Source organism: Macaca nemestrina, chromosome 4 (assembly GCF_043159975.1).
Source record: "Macaca nemestrina isolate mMacNem1 chromosome 4, mMacNem.hap1, whole genome shotgun sequence".
NCBI lineage: Eukaryota > Metazoa > Chordata > Mammalia > Primates > Cercopithecidae > Macaca > Macaca nemestrina.
Genome location: NC_092128.1, coordinates 127,555,919 through 127,573,929, shown reverse-complemented (window position 1 = coordinate 127,573,929; position 18,011 = coordinate 127,555,919). Strand labels below are relative to the sequence as shown.

General features: G+C 34.4%; 1 protein-coding gene across 5 annotated transcripts in view; it reads left to right on the top strand.

The window, feature by feature from the left end:
* Positions 1 to 16,227, top strand: part of LOC105495929 (zinc finger protein 107) — a 101,589-nt gene extending 85,362 nt beyond the window's left edge. For all 5 annotated transcript variants that reach the window (XM_011765850.2, XM_071095229.1, XM_071095228.1 and 2 more), the window contains one exon: positions 5,892 to 16,227. In XM_011765850.2, the coding sequence (XP_011764152.2) occupies positions 5,892 to 8,227 (2,336 nt within the window). In that variant the 3' untranslated portion in view covers positions 8,228 to 16,227. The remainder of the gene's footprint in view (positions 1 to 5,891) is intronic.
* The last annotated feature ends 1,784 nt before the right edge of the window (positions 16,228 to 18,011 follow it).

Below are 18,011 nucleotides of genomic sequence, written 5' to 3'. Positions count from 1 at the left end.
ACCTCATGATCCACCTACCTCAGCCTCCCGAAGTGCTGGGATTACAAGCATGAGCCACTGTACCCGGCCAATGTTTTTAATCTCATAACAACTTCAATTAAGTACAAAAACTATACCTCTGTATTTTTCAGTTGTTGATATTACAAATTATTTTATATTGTATATTTATTAACAGATTAATATTTCATTTTTCATGTGCTTTTTTTGTTGTTGTTGAGACAAAGTTTCACTCTTGTTCAGGCTGAAGTGCAATGGCACGATCTCGGCTCACCACAAACTCCACCTCCCGGGTTCAAGCGATTCTCCTGCCTCAGCCTCCTGAGTAGCTGGGATTACAGGCATGTGCCACCACATCCAGCTAATTTTATATTTTTAGTAGAGATGGAGTTTCTCCATGTTGGTCAGGCTGGTCTCGAACTCTCCTGACCTCAGGTTATTCGCCTGCCTCAGCCTCCCAGACTGCTAGGATTATAGGTGTGAGCCACCGCACCCAGCCGACCTCTTATTTTGGAAAGTCTTTATTTATATTTTTTTCTTTGAAGTAAAATAATTTTGAATCAAGTCTTACTGGTTAAAATTTTTTATTACATCAAAATTTGGGAAGTTCTCTGCCTTTTATGTCTTCAGGTAACCTTTTTATTACTTTTTTCCTATATTCTTCTTCCAATATTTCTTTCTTGAATATATTGACATACTTGATGGCGTTTGATAAGTTTTACATTCCATGTAATTTTGTTTTGCAATTTAATATTTTTGTGTTGTATATTTTAGGATGTGCCATCTCACACCAGTTAATTGTATTTTGATGTTTTAGTTTATATTTTAATTGTATATGACAATATTTAACTCTGCAGTTTAAGACAGTGTGGAGCAAAATCAACTATAAATTAGCCATATTCATTGTCTACTGCCAATATAATTATCTGTCTTTATAAATATTATCCCTGTTTTTTTAATGACTTGTATTTTTCTGGTACAGGTTTGTTGTGAATGGTTGTTTAATTTTGTCTAAGTGAGCAGTCATAAAAATTCTCCTAATTTCAACATTTAGTTATATTTGAATCCGTATTTTTGTGTGGGAGGAAACGTTTGGATTGAAAGATAATTTGAAAACTGTCATAACTCTATCTTTTTTAGGTATGATTGTTTATTTTTACTTGTCAAAAACACATAACAAAATTTATAATCAAGTATTTTTAAATATTCAATTTAGTCATCTTAATTATATTGACAGTGTTATGCAACATATCCCTAGAATGTTTTTATCTTGCACAACTAAAGCTCAATACATATTAAACAACTACCAGTTTTTCCCATTTTTGTCACACTTCACAAACACCACTCTGTTTTCTGATTCTAAGAGTGTAACTGCTTTATATATATCATATAATCTCCATCTTTTTGTGGCTGGCCCATTTCATTTTGCATAATGTCTTCTAGCTTTGTCTTTATAGTTGTTAAAATATTTCCTGCTTTTTCAATCCTGGGTGATATTCCAATATTTCTGTATTTCAAATTATATCTACTGAGTGATTTGGTGACAGAAATTTGCATTGTTTTTACTTATGTGCTTTCAGTGACAATGCTACAATAATTATTGGTATGCAAATGATCATATATGTGTAAGTTTATATATGTACTGCATTCTACTTTATTAGTCAACCTTTTTTTACCTTTATGCTCCTACCAAATTGTTTTAATTCTGTAGCTTTGTAATGTGTTTTGAATTCAAGAACTGTAATGCCTTTAACATTGCTTTTTTTTTTTCTTTTTTTTTGGGGGGGGAAGATTCTTGGGTACTTTATTGTCTCTTGAGATTTTATATACTTTTGTGGTTCCTGTTTCTATTTCTTCAAAAATGTGATGAGAAATTTTAAAAAACATTGCATTAAATTAGTAGATTACTTTGAGCAGTATGGATATCTTCACAATATTAATTATTTCAGCCCTTGAACAAGAGCATACTCAAGAGTGTGTTGTTTAATGTCTATGTATTTGTAAAAGTTTTCAATTTCTTTTTTTTAGACACAGTCTCACTCTGTCACCCAGGCTGGAGTGCAGTGGTGTGATCTTGGCTCACTGCATCCTCCACCTCCCAGGTTAAAGTGATTCTCCTGCCTCAGCCTCCCGAGCAGCTGGGACTACAGGCGCCCACCACCATGCCCAGCTATTTTTTTTTTTTTTTTTTTTTGTATTTTTAGTAGAGACGGGGTTTCACCGTGTTAGCCAGGATGGTCTCAATCTTCTGACCTCGTGATCCTCCCGCCTTGGCCTCCCTTATAGTCGTGAGCTACTGCGCCCAGCCAGTTTTTCAGTTTTTTTCTATTATTGTTTTATATTCTCATTTCATTTTTGTCATAGAAAGTAATCCATAAAAATTCAGTTTTATAAAATTTGTTAAGACTTCTTATTTGGCCTACCAGGTGGTCTGTCAAGGAGAATGTTCTATAAGCTATTGAAAAGTGTGACATCCTAATGTTCTTGAGAAGTGTTCTCTATGTTTCTGTTAAATATATCTGTTTTTTACTACCTTTGAGTCCTCTTTTCCCTTATATTCTGTCTTTATTTTTATTACAGAAAGTGGGGTATTGAAATATCCTACTATAATTATGTTGCTCTCTATGTGTTTCTTTTATTCTGTTAATATTTGCTTTATGTGTTTGAAACCATAATGTGAGATACACACACACACAACATACATTGTATATACAAATTTGTCATAGGTTCCTGGTAAATGAATCTATTATTGTTTAATGTTTCTCTTTGGAGTTTTGACTTAAAGTACATTTTATAAAATATGACAGTTTTTGACTTAAGATGTAGCTTGTGTAATTTTTTGGACATCTTTTCTCATTTTGTTAATATTTGTGTAGAATATATACATCCATCATGCCACTTTCAGTCTTGTTTTATAATTAGGTCTCAGCTGACTCTTGTAGAAAATCAAGTTGGATCTTGGTTTTCAAAAATTTTTAATCCCATTATTGAATGTATGTCTTTATTTATTTATTTATTTATTTGGGAAATGGAGTTTTGCTCTTGTTGCCCAGGCTAAAGTGCTGTGGTATGATCTTGGCTCACTGCAACCTCTGCCTCTGAGGTTCAAGCAATTCTCCTGTCTTAGCTTTCTGAGTAGCTGGGATTACAGGCACCCGCCACTATGCCCAGCTAATTTTTGTATTTTCAGTTGAATCGGGTTTTACCATGTTGGCCAGGCTGGTCTTGAACTCCTGACTTCAGTTGATCCACCTGCCTCAGCTCCCAAAGTGCTGGGATTAAAGGTGTGAGCCACCATGCCTGGCCAAATGTTTGTCTCTTGATTTAATATGTAGATATTTAAATAAGGTTATGTGTATATTTAAATAATCTTCTGAAACAGAAAGACTTGGTAACCTTATTGTTTAATTTGATTCTTGTATCCTTGTCCCTTGTTTTCTCTCTTTCCTTCTTCCTTTGTGTCTTTTGATTTTTGTATTTATATGCTTTTATTTCTTTCTTACTTGGTTTTGTGTATCTACACAGATATATTCTTTGTGGTTCCTTGGGGATTACATAAAACCTCTACAAGATAAAACAGTATATTATAATCTAGTAAAAAATCAACTTTATTTGCATATGAAAATTCTTATTCATTACATCTGCCCTCAACTTTGTCATTGATGTTGTTAATTATATCTTTATATGTTGTATATTCATTAGCAGGTGTTTATAATAATTTCTGTGCTTTTTTATCTTTCACATTTTAGAGAATAATTAAAAATGCTTTATGCACCATTATGATAATGCTGTGAAATTCTGTTTTCGTGTATGTGCATATCTTTCCCAGAAAGTTATTTATTTATTTTTTTTAGATGGAGTCTTACTCTGTCGCCAGGCTAGAGTGCAGTGGTGTGATCTTGGCCCACTGCAACCTCTATTTCTCGGGTTCAAGTGATTCTCCAGCTTCAGCCTCCTGAGTAGCTGGGATTACAGGAATGCACCATCACACCCAGCTAATTTTTGTATTTTTAGTAGAGACAGTGTTTCACCATGTTTGCCAGGATGGTCTCAATCTCTTGGCCTTGTGATCTGCTCTCCTCAGCCTCCCAAAGTGCTGGGTTTACAGGCATGAGCCACCGTACCTGGCCAAAAGTCATGTATTTTCATGATTATGTGCCGTTTTCTTGTATCATGTTATTTTCAGTGGAAGGAACTCCTTTCAGCATCTTCGATATGTAGGGCATAGGCAGCACCAAAATACATTTTCAGAATTTTGTTATTTATTTATTTATTTTGAGATGGAGTTTCACTCTTGTTGCCCAGGCTAGAGTGTAGTGGTGTTACCTCGGCTCACTGCAACCTCCACCTCCTGGGTTCAAGCGATTCTTCTGTCTCTTCCCAAGTAACTGGGATTACAGGAGTGTACCACCATGCCTCACTAATTATTTTTTATATTTTTAATACAGATGAGGTTTTACCATGTTGATCAGGCTGATCTCGAACTCCTGACCGCAAGTGATCCACTCACCTTGGTCTCCCAATGTGCTGGGATTACAGACATGAGTCATCACACCTAGCCGAATTTTGTTATTTTGGAAGGCGTTTTTCTTTTATTTGGCAGGACAGTTGTTCTTCTGTCAGAAGAACACTTCTGTCAAGTGTTCTTCTCACTTGACAGCTATTGTTTTCAGCACTTTGACTGTATCACACTTCCCTTCTGGCCTGATTCACTGGCTATCTTATAAGACTATTATTATAAATGACATATCACTTTCATCTTGCGGTTCCCAAGATTCTCTTGTCTGTTACTTTTGAAATTTTGCTTATATATGTTTATATACGTCTTTGTGTGTATTCTAGTTTGTTGTCTTTATTTTTACATTAATTTTTCTTTGATATTTTTGGTTTTTTTGTATTTTTACCTCCACAATTTGTTTTTTGCTATTTTTAATAGTTTTGTTGGTGTTCTCATTTTTCTGATTTTCCATAGTTTGTATTCCTATTCACTCACGGAGTATTATTCAATTTATTTTAAATTTTAAAAATTAATTTGTATATTTTTAGTTTTTAATGGTTGCTTTCTGAAAATTGCATAATTTTTGTGGGGCTGTATTGCCCTAATATTTTTTGTACATTGTAATCTTTAATTGAAATTTGTAAATTAAAAACAAGTTGTTTGTCACAATCTTTATAATGTAGCTTTGTCCTGGCATAGTTAGAAACCATTTGTCTCGAATAGTGATTCTGAGAGTCTTTCAGACATGTTCTTAGGATGTGTCTTGTCTGAAATTTTCTAGCTTTTTTTTTTTCAGTTAAAAGAGTTTGTTCATGTTTCTTCTTGATAGTCAGTAATCACTTGCTACAACTGTTACCTGTCTGTAGTACTGCAGTCTCTTCACTGCTGTAACATTTACCTTTGATCTCAGCAGACTCAAAATGTCATTCCAAAGCATACCACCATTTCTTTCAGCCTTCTATGTCATGGGAGACAGAAACCAATGTCTGCGAAGGCATGTAGAAGCCAGAAATGAAGATGTATATGTTTGTTATTATTTTTCTTTTCTTTAAAAAAGAAAAACTAGGAGTAGGCAATTTACTTCTAAAGGCACTGTGTTATATTGGGGAACAGAAAGAACTTTGTTGGTAAATAAAACAGACTTGTGTCTTCTCTGTGGCTCTTTGCATTGTGCTCACCTGGGGCACTGCACACCGAACTCATGTATACATTTTCCACAAATGTATTTTGGTCATTATGTTTTTGTTACATTTATGTGTCTATGAAGAAATTAGAGCCTGTGGTATTTTACTATGCAATCTTGCTTATGTAGTTTGTACAATTTTATAGATTAGATTTGTAAAGTATATTTATGAGTCTAGCAAGTGCAGTAATTTCTTATTTTGATTTCTTTCAGTAATGTCTTTCCATTTTGCCCAAGACCTTTGGCCAGAGCAGAACATAAAAGATTCTTTCCAAAAAGTGACACTGAGAAGATATGGAAGATGTGAATATGAGAATTTACAGTTAAGAAAAGGCTATAAACATGTGGATGAGTGTATGGGGCACAAAGGAGGTCATAATACAGTTAAACAATGTTTGACAGCTACCCCAAGCAAAATATTCCAATGTAATAAATATATGAAAGTCTTTGATAAATTTTCAAATTCAAATAGATATAAGAGAAGACATACAGGAAACAAGCACTTCAAATGTAAAGAATGTGGCAAATTATTTTGCATTCTTTCACAACTAACTCAGCATAGAAGAATTCATACTAGAGTGAATTCCTACAAATGTGAAGAATGTGGAAAAGCCTTTAACTGGTTCTCAACTCTTACTAAACATAAGAGAATTCATACTGGAGAAAAACCCTACATATATGAAGAATGTGGCAAAGCCTTTAACCAGTCCTCACAACTTACTAGGCATAAGATAATTCATACTGAAGAGAAACCCAGCAAATATGAAGAATGTGGCAAGGCCTTTAAACAGGCCTCACACCTTACTATACATAAAATAATTAATACTGGAGAAAAACCTTACAAATGTGAAGAATGTGACAAAGTCTTTAGCCAGTCCTCACACCTTACCACACAAAAGATACTTCACACTGGCGAGAACCTCTATAAATGTGAAGAATGTGGAAAAGCTTTTAACCTATTCTCAAATCTTACTAACCATAAGAGAATTCATGCTGGGGAGAAACCCTTCAAATGTAAAGAATGTGGCAGAGGGTTTAACATATCCTCAAACCTTAATAAACAGGAGAAAATTCATACTGGAGAGAAACCCGACAAATGTGAAGAATGTGACAAAGCTTTTAACCAGTCCTTAAAACTTACTGCACATAAGAAAATTCTAATGGAAGGGAAACCCTACAAATGTGAAGAATGTGGGAAAGTCTTTAACCAGTTCTCAACTCTTACTAGACATAAGATAATTCATACTGGAGAGAAACCCTACAAATGTAAAGAATGTGGCAAAGCTTTTAACCAATCTTCAAACCTTACTGAACATAAGAAAATTCATACTGCAGAGAAATCCTATAAATGTGAAGAATGTGGCAAAGCTTTTAACCAACACTCAAACCTAATTAACCATAGGAAAATTTATACTGGAGAGAAACCATACAAATGTGAAGAATGTGGAAAAGCTTTTAATCGATCCTCAACCCTTACTAGACATAAGAAAATTCATACTGGAGAGAAACCCTACAAATGTGAAGAATGTGGCAGAGCTTTTAGCCAGTCTTCAAACCTTACTGAACATAAGAAAATTCATACAGGAGAGAAACCCTACAAATGTGAAGAATGTGGCAAAGCTTTTAACCGATTCTCAACCCTTACTAAACATAAGAGAATTCATACTGGAGAAAAACCCTATAAATGTGAAGAATGTGGAAAAGCCTTTAATCAGTCCTATCAACTTACTAGACATAAGGTAATTCATACTAAAGAGAAACTCAACAAATGTGAAGAATTTGGCAAGCCCTTTAAACAGTCCTCACACCTTACTATCCATAAAATTATTCATACTGGAGAGAAACCCTACAGATGTGAAGAACATGGCAAAGTTTTTAACCAGTCCTCACACCTTACTACACAAAAGATAATTCATACTGGAGAGAACCTCTGCAAATTTGAAGAACATGGAAAAGCTTTTAACCTATTCTCAAACATTACTAACCATAAGATAATTTATACTGGAGAGAAACCCCACAAATGTGAAGAATGTGGAAAAGCTTATAACCGATACTCAAACCTAACTATACATAAGAGAATTCATACGGGAGAGAAACCTTACCAATGTGCAGAATGTGGCAAAGCCTTTAACTGCTCCTCAACCCTTAATAGACATAAGATAATTCATACTGGAGAGAAACCGTACAAATGTAAAGAATGTGGCAAAGCTTTTAACCTATCCTCAACCCTTACTGCACATAAGAAAATTCATACTGGAGAGAAACCCTATAAATGTGAAGAATGTGGCAAAGCTTTTAACCAATCCTCAAACCTTACTACACATAAGAAAATTCATACTTCAGAGAAACCCTACAAATGTGAAGAATGTGGCAAATCCTTTAACCAGTTCTCATCTCTTAATATACATAAGATAATTCATACTGGAGAGAAACCCTACAAATGTGGAGATTATGGCAAAGCTTTCAACCTATCCTCAAATCTTACTACACATAAGAAAATTCATACTGGAGAGAAGCCCTACAAATGTGAAGAATGTGGCAAAACTTAATTGATCCTAAAAACTTACTACACATAAGAAAATTCATACTGGAGAGAATCTCCACAAATGTGAAGAATGTGTTAAAGCCTTTAACAAGTCTTCAACCTTTTCTACACACAGAAGATATTTTATACTGGTGAGAAATCCTACAAATGTAAAGAATGTGGAAAAGCTTTTAACTAATCTTCAAACCTTACTGAACGTGAGAAAATTCGTACTAGAGAGAATCCTGCAAATGTGTAAAATGTGGCAAAGCCTTTAACTGGTCCTCACTTTTACTAAACATAAGGTAATTCATACTGGAGAGAAGCCATACAAATGAGAAGAATGTGACAATGCCTTTAATCAGTCCTCACACCTTTCTACACTTAAGAAAATTTATACTGGAGAGGCACTCTATAATTGGGAAGAATGTGGCAAAGCTTTTAACCAATCCTCATACCTTACCGTACAGAAATTCATACTGGAGAGAAAGTCTACAGTTGTGAAGAATGTTGCAAAGCTTTTAACCTTCCTTAACCCTTACTGCAGATAAGAAAATTCATACTAGAAAGAAACCCTACAAATGTGAAGTCTGTGGCAAAGCTTTTAACTGATTCTCAACTCTTAACTACATGTAAGAGTATTTATACTGGAGAGAAATCCTACAAATGTAAAAAATGTGGCAATGCCTTAACTGGTCCTCACACCTTGCTACACATAAGACAATTTATACTTTGAGAGAAACCCTGCAAATGTGAATAATGTGCAACACTTTAAACCAATCCTCAAACCTCACTAAACATAATACTGAAAACTTTACAAACCTGAATGATGTGACAATAATTTTGACAACACCTCAAACTTCCTAACATAAATCATACTGATGAAAAATCCTAGAAATGTGAAAAATGTCACAAAGCCTTTAAATGGTTGTCACACTTGATTGTAGGTAAGATAATCCATACTGAAGAAAACTCCCAGAAGTGTGAAGAATGTGGTGACACTTTTAATAAATGCTCACCCCTTATTGCACAGGAAATCATTTATGCTTCTGAAAGATTGTACAAATACAAGGAATGTGGAAAAGCCATTATTATCTGCTCACATGTTACTCAACATTAGAGAGTACTTAATAAAAACATTACAAATGCAATTTTTGTCAAGAGATCTTTCAGAAAATATAAGCCTTTAAAGTGAAGAAGAGGAGCCAGGTATGCTGGCTCACATCTGTAATGCCAGCACTTTGGGAGGCCGAGGTGGGTGGATCACGAGGGCAGGAGTTTGAGACCAGCCTGGCCAACATAGCAAAACCCCATCTCCATTAAAAATTTTACAAAAATTAGCTGCATATGGTGGCACGCCCCTGTAATCCCAGCTACTTGGGAGGCTGAAGCAGAATTGCTCAAACCTGGGAGGCAAAGGTTGCAGTGAGCTGAAGTCACACCACTACACTCCAGCCAAGGCAACAAGAGCAAAAACTTTGTCTCAAAAACAAAACAAAAGTATTCATTAGTATTCATTTTGAAGACAAGCGTTACAAATACGAGAGGGTTTTAGTACCTTTACTTGTATCACAGATATTGTTGTACCCATTTTGTACTAGAGGAAAACCCTGAAGCAGTTGCTCAAACTTTGTTCACCAGAAAATTTATGTTGGAGAAAAACACTGTAAATGTAATGCATTTGGAAAAACGTTTTTAAAAAACTGCAGCTTAGAAAATACCAGAGGCCTCATACTAAAATATATTTTTGCAAGTGCAGTAAATATAAAAATAATTTAATCCAAAATTAAGTCTATGTAAATATCAGAGAATTCACAGTAGAAATATCTAAGGTATTGACACTTCAGACATTGCACTAAATCAGAATGCTGAGTATAGAAAATAATTTAAAGCTAAAGTTGGTAAATAATTTGTATATAACTTTAAAAGTAGAATTTTTTTGTAGATTTATTATTACATTCAAATTATATTTTTTCTTGAAAAATTAGTTTTTGAAAAGCAAATGATGTAATTCAACTCTCAAATTACTTCATGCTCTTCATTCCTATTCACACATGAAAGCATGTGATTAATTTTTCATGCATCAAAGATATGATAAATCATTTCTGTTAGGTGGGTATTATTTACGACACTTTCTATGAAAGAATAAGGACATTAAAATGTAAGATGCGTGATGAAAACCTGAGTGAAGAAGCTTTTTGTGTTTAACTTATAATACTGAGTGATCCATGAAGTAGGTGTTCAGAGCAATATTCTTCTGCATTATGGTAAAAAATTTTTAATGTTAAAGTTAATTAGTAGTACATCATTTTACTAACCACTTTTATGTGATAAAATTGTGTGTGAAAAATTTTTTGATTATGCATGAACTTAGTTTTTTTATTAAACTTTTTTTTTTTTTAACATGTTAAAACTATTGTGCATTCAATGAAGTGTTTTCATGCCACTGACTTTACCTGTCCTGCATTACTCAAGGGTTTAGGTAAAAGAGGGTAACAATATACTACTTGATAACATAATGGGCTAACATCTCTAGTAATTATTTTTGCTAATGGCTTTAAATTACTAATAAAGAATATTGTTCCCATAGTTTATATTTTTATTGTTTTTAAAATTTAAACTTATTTCTCTTAATTTTTGTGGATACATAGTGTATGTATATCTTTATGCCATGTATGGCATATTTTGATACAGGCATATAATTTTATGTATTAATCACTTCAGGGCAAAAGACGATCAACTCCAGTATTTCTCCTTTGTATTACAAACCAATTCTACACTTTCAGATACTTTAGAATGTACAATTGTTACTGACTACAGAGTCATTTTATGGTTGTAATAAAATTACATACAAGTATAAATAAATCATGAGGAAATTCTGAGTTCTGAATAAACATTTAAAAATGTTATATATTTTTCTTTGAACATGTGACCTCTCTGCCTGCAAACATACAGGATTTTAGTTTTGATTTACATACACTTAACTATACACATATATTACTCTAAAACCTTAGGTATAAGAAAATTATGGAGCAAATGAGTGTGTTTGTGTATTAGCTTGTACCTATTTTCAGAAGAAAAGAGCAATATTGGAACAAAACTAATAATTTTTTTTTTTTTTTTTGAGCTGGAGTCTTGCTCTGTTGCCCAGGCTGGAGTGTAGTGGCGTGATCTCGGCTCACTGCAAGCTCCGCTTCCCAGGTTCAGGCCATTCTCCTGCCTCAGCCTCCCTAGTAGCTGGGACTACAGGCGCCTGGCACCACGCCCAGCTAATTTTTTTGTATTTTTAGTAGAGACGGGGTTTCACCGCGTTAGCCAGGATGGTCTCAATCTCCTGGTCTCGTGATCCGCATGCCTCGGCCACCCAAAGTGCTGGGATTACAGGCCAAAACTAATAATTTTTAAAAGATGACTAATTTACTAGACAACTGAAAACCTCAAAAATGCTGGAAGCAAATCTGTATCCTCTGCTTTGCATTGAATTCATTTCTGTAAAATCTGGCTTATGATTTAGAATCTCCCCATGCAAAGTTTTTGTTTATACTTGCCTGATACTCATGCTACACCTATAATTTTCTTGTTACTTATGCTTTTCTCTTTTATAATTTATCAGATATTCATCATATGAGCTGGTCTTGGATTATAAGAATGATTTTTTATAGTTTAGCAGTGTACACAAAATAACTTCTAGATGTGTTTCCAGAATTTGTGTATTACATTTTATTTAGTTAGAACATTCTATTTCTTCTTTCCACTGGAGAATCCTATATAAGCCTACTTTAGTTAGTGTTCTTTTGTCTTATTATAATTGACATACGTAAATTTATTTATTGAGCCAGTTTGTTCAGGTAAGAACTTGAAATTTCGACTTCATAAGTCATGAAAGTGCTTTTATATATAAATGCAGCAAACAAACATGACATTGCTTATTGTGTAACAGGTGCTCCATAATGAGCCATATGTATTTCTACTGGTGTTAGTTTGTAACTACAAGTCAGAGATGGAAAATATTAATAGTGAAGAAATAACATTGATTTTTCATGTGGAGAGAACTTTTTTTTTCAGGCTGCAAAGCTGAATCTTGCTGAATTTAAAGAGAAATTCTGGTTTTTTTTTTTTTAATTTCCTAATTATCTTCAGTTTTGTTTATCTTATTATGTGTCTTCCATGTATTCAACACAATCCTTCTTTTTCTGTGTTACTGCCACAGTTTTCTCACTGTTGTCTTCATGCCATGTCAATTCACATGGTACTTTGTAGGTTTTGATGAGAAAATTGGTATTTTTTAATGCACTGAAAAATTGGTTATAACTAGAGAGTTTGCTTATCAACATAATTTTCAGATTAGTTAAAATAAAAGGCATACCCTGTCCACAGGTGAGAGGATTAAATCAGCGTTGTTTTTCTCTGTTTTTAAAAGGAAAATCTTATTAAATTCTTACATAAAGTGTGGCACATATTGTTTGCTAGAAAATATATCTTAGAAATTAAATTTTTGAGAGAGCTAATGGTAAGTGAAGAATTTTAAATTTAATTTTCTATGATACAGCATAGCATACTTTTTTTTTTTTGCAGAATCTTATGTTTTAAAGTGTGAATATTCAAGGTTGCAAAATAACGACCTTTGTTGATTCAATATTTGGAATACTACGTCTTTTCTATATTGATAGTACAATTCAGAAAAATTTCTCTTATTTTATATAATTATTTTAATGAGTGAAGTTTAGTCTGCAGTTTTTATTGTTAGTCACCTAACTAGCCAACTTCTTTCTCTTTTCTACTTTCCACTTTCTATTGGAAAACTTTTGGAGATCATGGCAGCTTTTGGATTAAAACGTTTTCTGTTATTTTGCATGCAAGCTTGTTTACTGTGTTAACATAGTAGTTAATCATGAGACCTATAAGAAACACTCTCAGTGTCTTTCATGCCATTACCGTCTGCAATAAATACATGTGTATTTGTTCTGTAAAACATTATGTTTGGAAGTATATATACATTGTCAAATGCCTAATTTTAGGTCATTAAAGCTTTACCTCACAGAGTTAACATTTTTGTGGTGAGAGCACATGACATTGCCAGCATTTTCCAAAAATACTAATATATTATTATAATCTATAGTCACCATGCTGTAAAAAAAACCTCCTGAACTTCTTTCTATCCAACTATAGTTACGTATTCTTTGACATCTTTCCACCCCCCCCGCCCCTTTTTTCTAAATACCTTGGCCTCTGGTGGTCACCATTTTACTCTCTACTTCAATGAGATTACATTTTGTTTATGTATTTATGAGACAGAGTCTCACTCTGTCACCCAGGCTAGAGTGCAGTGGTGCGATCTCGGGTCACTGCAACCTCTGCCTCCCAGGTTCAAGTGATTCTCCTGCCTCAGCCTCCTGAGTAGTTGAGATTACAGGTGTTCACGACCACCCCTGGCTAATTTTTTGTATTCTTAGTAGAGACAGGGATTTGCCACGTTGCCCAGACTGGTCTCGAACTCCTGAGCTTAGGCAATCCAACCCCTTGGCTTCCCAAAGTGCTACGATTACAGGCATGAGCCACCGCACTCGGCCGAGATTACGTTTTTTAGAATCCATGTCTAAGTGAAATCATGAAATGATAATCTTTCTGTACTTGGCTCATTTCAACAAATATTATGTCCTCCAGTTTAATTTATGTGATTGAAAAAATAGAATTTTCTTTTTTAAAGATGAATAGGATTTATTCCATAGTATGTACCACATTGTCTTTACTCGTTAAATGTTGAACTGTTGATTCCATATTTTGGAAATTGTGAAGAGTGTTGCAAGCCGTATAGAAGTGCAATTATTTCTTCATTCTGATTTCATTTGTTTTGGATATATAAACAATAGTGAAATTGGTGTTTTTTTTGTTTTGTTTTTTTCAAAAGAGTCTAGGTCTGTTGCCAGGCTGGAGTGCAGTGGCGCGATCTTGGCTCATTGCAACCTCCACCTCCTGGGTTCAAGTGATTCTCCTGCCTCAGCCTCCCGAGTAGCTGGGATTGCAGGCATGCACCACCGTGCCCAACTAATTTTTGTATTTTTAGTAGAGACAGGGTTTCACCATGATGGCCAGGATGGTCTCGATCTCCTGACCTCGTGATCCACCCCCCTCAGTCTCCCAAAGTACTAGGATTACAGGCATGAGCCACTGTGCCTGACTGAAATTGCTGTATTATATGGTAGTTTAATTTTAAATTTTTTGAGAAATCTTATTTAGTTTTTTATAATGACTGTCCTCATTCACATTCAAACCAGTGTGCAAGCATATTCCGTTTTCTTCACAACCTATTATCTTTGTAATAAAGTAATTCTCACAGGACTGACTTGATATCTCATAGGGTTTTGGTTTCTTTTCTCTGATAATTGATACTTAGCATTTTTTATATGTCTCTTGGCCATATGTCTGTCTTTTCTTGAACAATATTTAAGCCTTTTGCTCATTTTTAATGGTTATTTGTCTTTTATTGTATAGTCATTTGAGCTTTTTATTTTTTTTTATATTAACCCCTTGTCACATGTGACTTGCAAGCATTTTCTCCTGTTTTTTAGTTGTCTTATCCTGTTGGTCATATCAGATTCTGTGCAGCAGCTTTTTAATTTGAAGTGGTCCGACTCATCTATTTTTTCTTTGATTCCCTGAGATTTTGAGGTTAAGCTAAAGTCACTGCCTAGACCAATGTTATAGGGATTCACTCTATATTTCTCGTAGTAGTTTCAGAGTTTCAAGCCTTATGTTTAAGTATCTAATTTATTTTGAGTTGATTTTTATATATGGTGTAATATGGTATCATTTCTCTGCATGTGGATGTAAAGTTTTCTTGACACCATTTGTTGAAGATACTATTTTTTCCCTACGAAATGTTCACCTACATCTATAATTAGTTATCTCTAAATACATGAATATACTTCTGGTCTCACTTTTCTGCTCCATTGGCGTATGTGTCAATACACACAACTACCCATGATTGGATCAGGAAAAAAGAGAAGTCTTGAACAAAGCAAAAATGTATTAAATGTATAATAAAATTGAATTTGTAATAAAAACCCTACAAAATGTAACAAGCCCTGGATCAGATGAATTTGCAGCCTAATTTTACCACAAATACAAATATTATCTGGTACTAGTTCTACTGAATGTATTCCAAAAATGAAAATGGGTTTCCTTCCTAACTTGTTATATGAAATCAGTATCATCTTGATACGAAAGTCTAAGACACAACAAAAAAATCTACAGTCCAATATTCCTGGTGAACATTGAAACAAAAATCCTTCCTGAAATATTAGCAAGCTGAGTTCATAAGCAAATCAAAAAGTTATTTTTCCACAATCATGTGAGTATTATTTTATGACTGCGAAGATGTTTCATCATATGCAAGTCAATAAGTGTGATTCACCATGTAAAGATAATTAAACTCATAAGATCAGATCATTATAACAATAGATGCAGAAAAAGCACTCAAGAAAATCCAATATTTGTTAAAAAAAATCCTCAGCAAACTAGGCATTGAAGAAACATATCTCACAATAATAAGAGCCATCTATGACAAATTCTCAGCCAACATCATACTGAAGAGGTGAAAGCTGTATACATTCTTCATAAGAATAAAAATGAGAATATCCACTCTAAACACTCCTATTCAACATAGTTTTGGAAGTCCTAGCCAGAGCAATTCAACAAGATAAAGAGATAAAAGTTCAACATACCAGAATCTCTGGGACACATTTAAAGCAGTGTGTAGAGGGAAATTTATAGCACTAAATGCCCACAAGAGAAAGCAGGAAAGATCTAAAATTGACACCCTAACATCACAATTAAAAACTAGAGAAGCAAGAGCAAACACATTCAAAAGCTAGCAGAAGGCAATAAATAACTAAGATCAGAGTAGAACTGAAGGAGATAGAGACACAAAAAACCCTTCAAAAAATTCAATGAAACCAGAAGCTGGTTTTTTGAAAAGATCAACAAAATTGATAGACCTGCTAACAAGACTAATGCAGAAGAAAAGAGAGAAGAATCAAATAGATGCCATAAAAAAAGATAATGGGGATATCACCACCAACCCCATGGAAATACAAATTACCATCAGAGAATACTATAAACACATCTACACAAATAAACTAGAAAACCTAGAAGAAATGGATAAATTCCTGAACACTTACACTCTCCCAAGACTAAACAAGGAAGAAGTTGAGTCCCCGAATAGACCATTAACAGGCTCTGAAATTGAGGCAATAATTAATAGCCTACCAACCAAAAAAGTCCAGGACCAGATGGATTCATGGCCAAATTCTACCGGAGGTACAAGGAGGTGTTGCTACCACTCCTTCTGAAACTATTCCAATCAATAGAAAAAGAGGGAATCCTCTCTAACTCATTTTATGAGGCCAGAATCATCCTGATACCAAAGCCTGGCAGAGACACAACAAAAAAAGAGAAGTTTAGAACAATATCCCTGATGAACATCAATGCAAAAATCCTCAATAAAATACTGGCAAACCGAATACAGCAGCACATCACAAACCTTATCCACCATGATCAAGTGGGCTTCATCCCTGGGATGCAAGGCTGGTTCAATATGCCAATCAATAAACGTAATCCAACACATAAACAGAACCAAAGACAAAACCACATGATTATCTCAATAGATGCAGAAAAGGCCTTTGACAAAATTCAACAGCCCTTCATGCTAAAAACTCTCAATAAATTTGGTACTGATGGAACATATCTCAAAATAATAAGAGCTATTTATGACAAATCCACAGCCAATATACTGAATGGGCAAAAACTGGAAGCATTCCCCATGAAAACTGGCATAAGAGAGGGAGACCCTCTCTCACCACTCCTATTCAACATAGTGTTGGAAGTTCTGGCCAGGGCAATCAGGCAGAAGAAAGAAATAAAGGGTATTCAATTGGGAAAAGAGGAAGTCAAATTGTCCCTGTCTGCAGATGACAAGATTGTATATTTAGAAAATCCCATCATCTCAGCCAAAAATCTTAAGTTGATAAGCAACTTCAGCAAAGTCTCAGGATACAAAATTAATGTGCAAAAATCACAAGCATTCTTATACACCAGTAACAGACAAACAGAGAGCCAAATCATGAATGAACTCCCATTCACAATAGCTTCAAAGAGAATAAAATACCTAGGAATCCAACTTACAAGGGATGTGAAGGACCTCTTCAAGGAGAACTACAAACCACTGCTCAGCAAAATAAAAGAGGACACAAACAAATGGAAGAACATACTATGCTCATGGATAGGAAGACTCAATATTGTGAAAATGGGCATACTGCCCAAGGTAAGTTATAGATTCAATGCCATCCCCATTAAGCTACCAATGACTTTCTTCACAGAATTGGAAAAAACTGCTTTAAAGTTCATATGGAACCAATAAAGAGCCTGCATTGCCAAGACAATCCTAAGCCAAAAGAACAAAGCTGGAGGCACCACGCTACCTGACTTCAAACTATACTACAAGGCTACAGTAACCAAAACAGCATGGTACTGGTACCAAAACAGAGATATAGACCAATGGAACAGAACAGAGCCCTCAGAAATAATACCACACATCTACAACCATCTGATCTTTGACAAATCTGACAAAAACAAGAAATGGGGAAAGGGTTCCCTATTTAATAAATGGTGCTGGAAAAATTGGCTAACCATAAGTAGAAAGCTGAAACTGGATCCTTACTCCTTATATGAAAATTAATTCAAGATGGATTAGAGACTTAAATGTTAGACCTAAAACCATAAAAACCCTAGAAGAAAACCTAGGGAATACC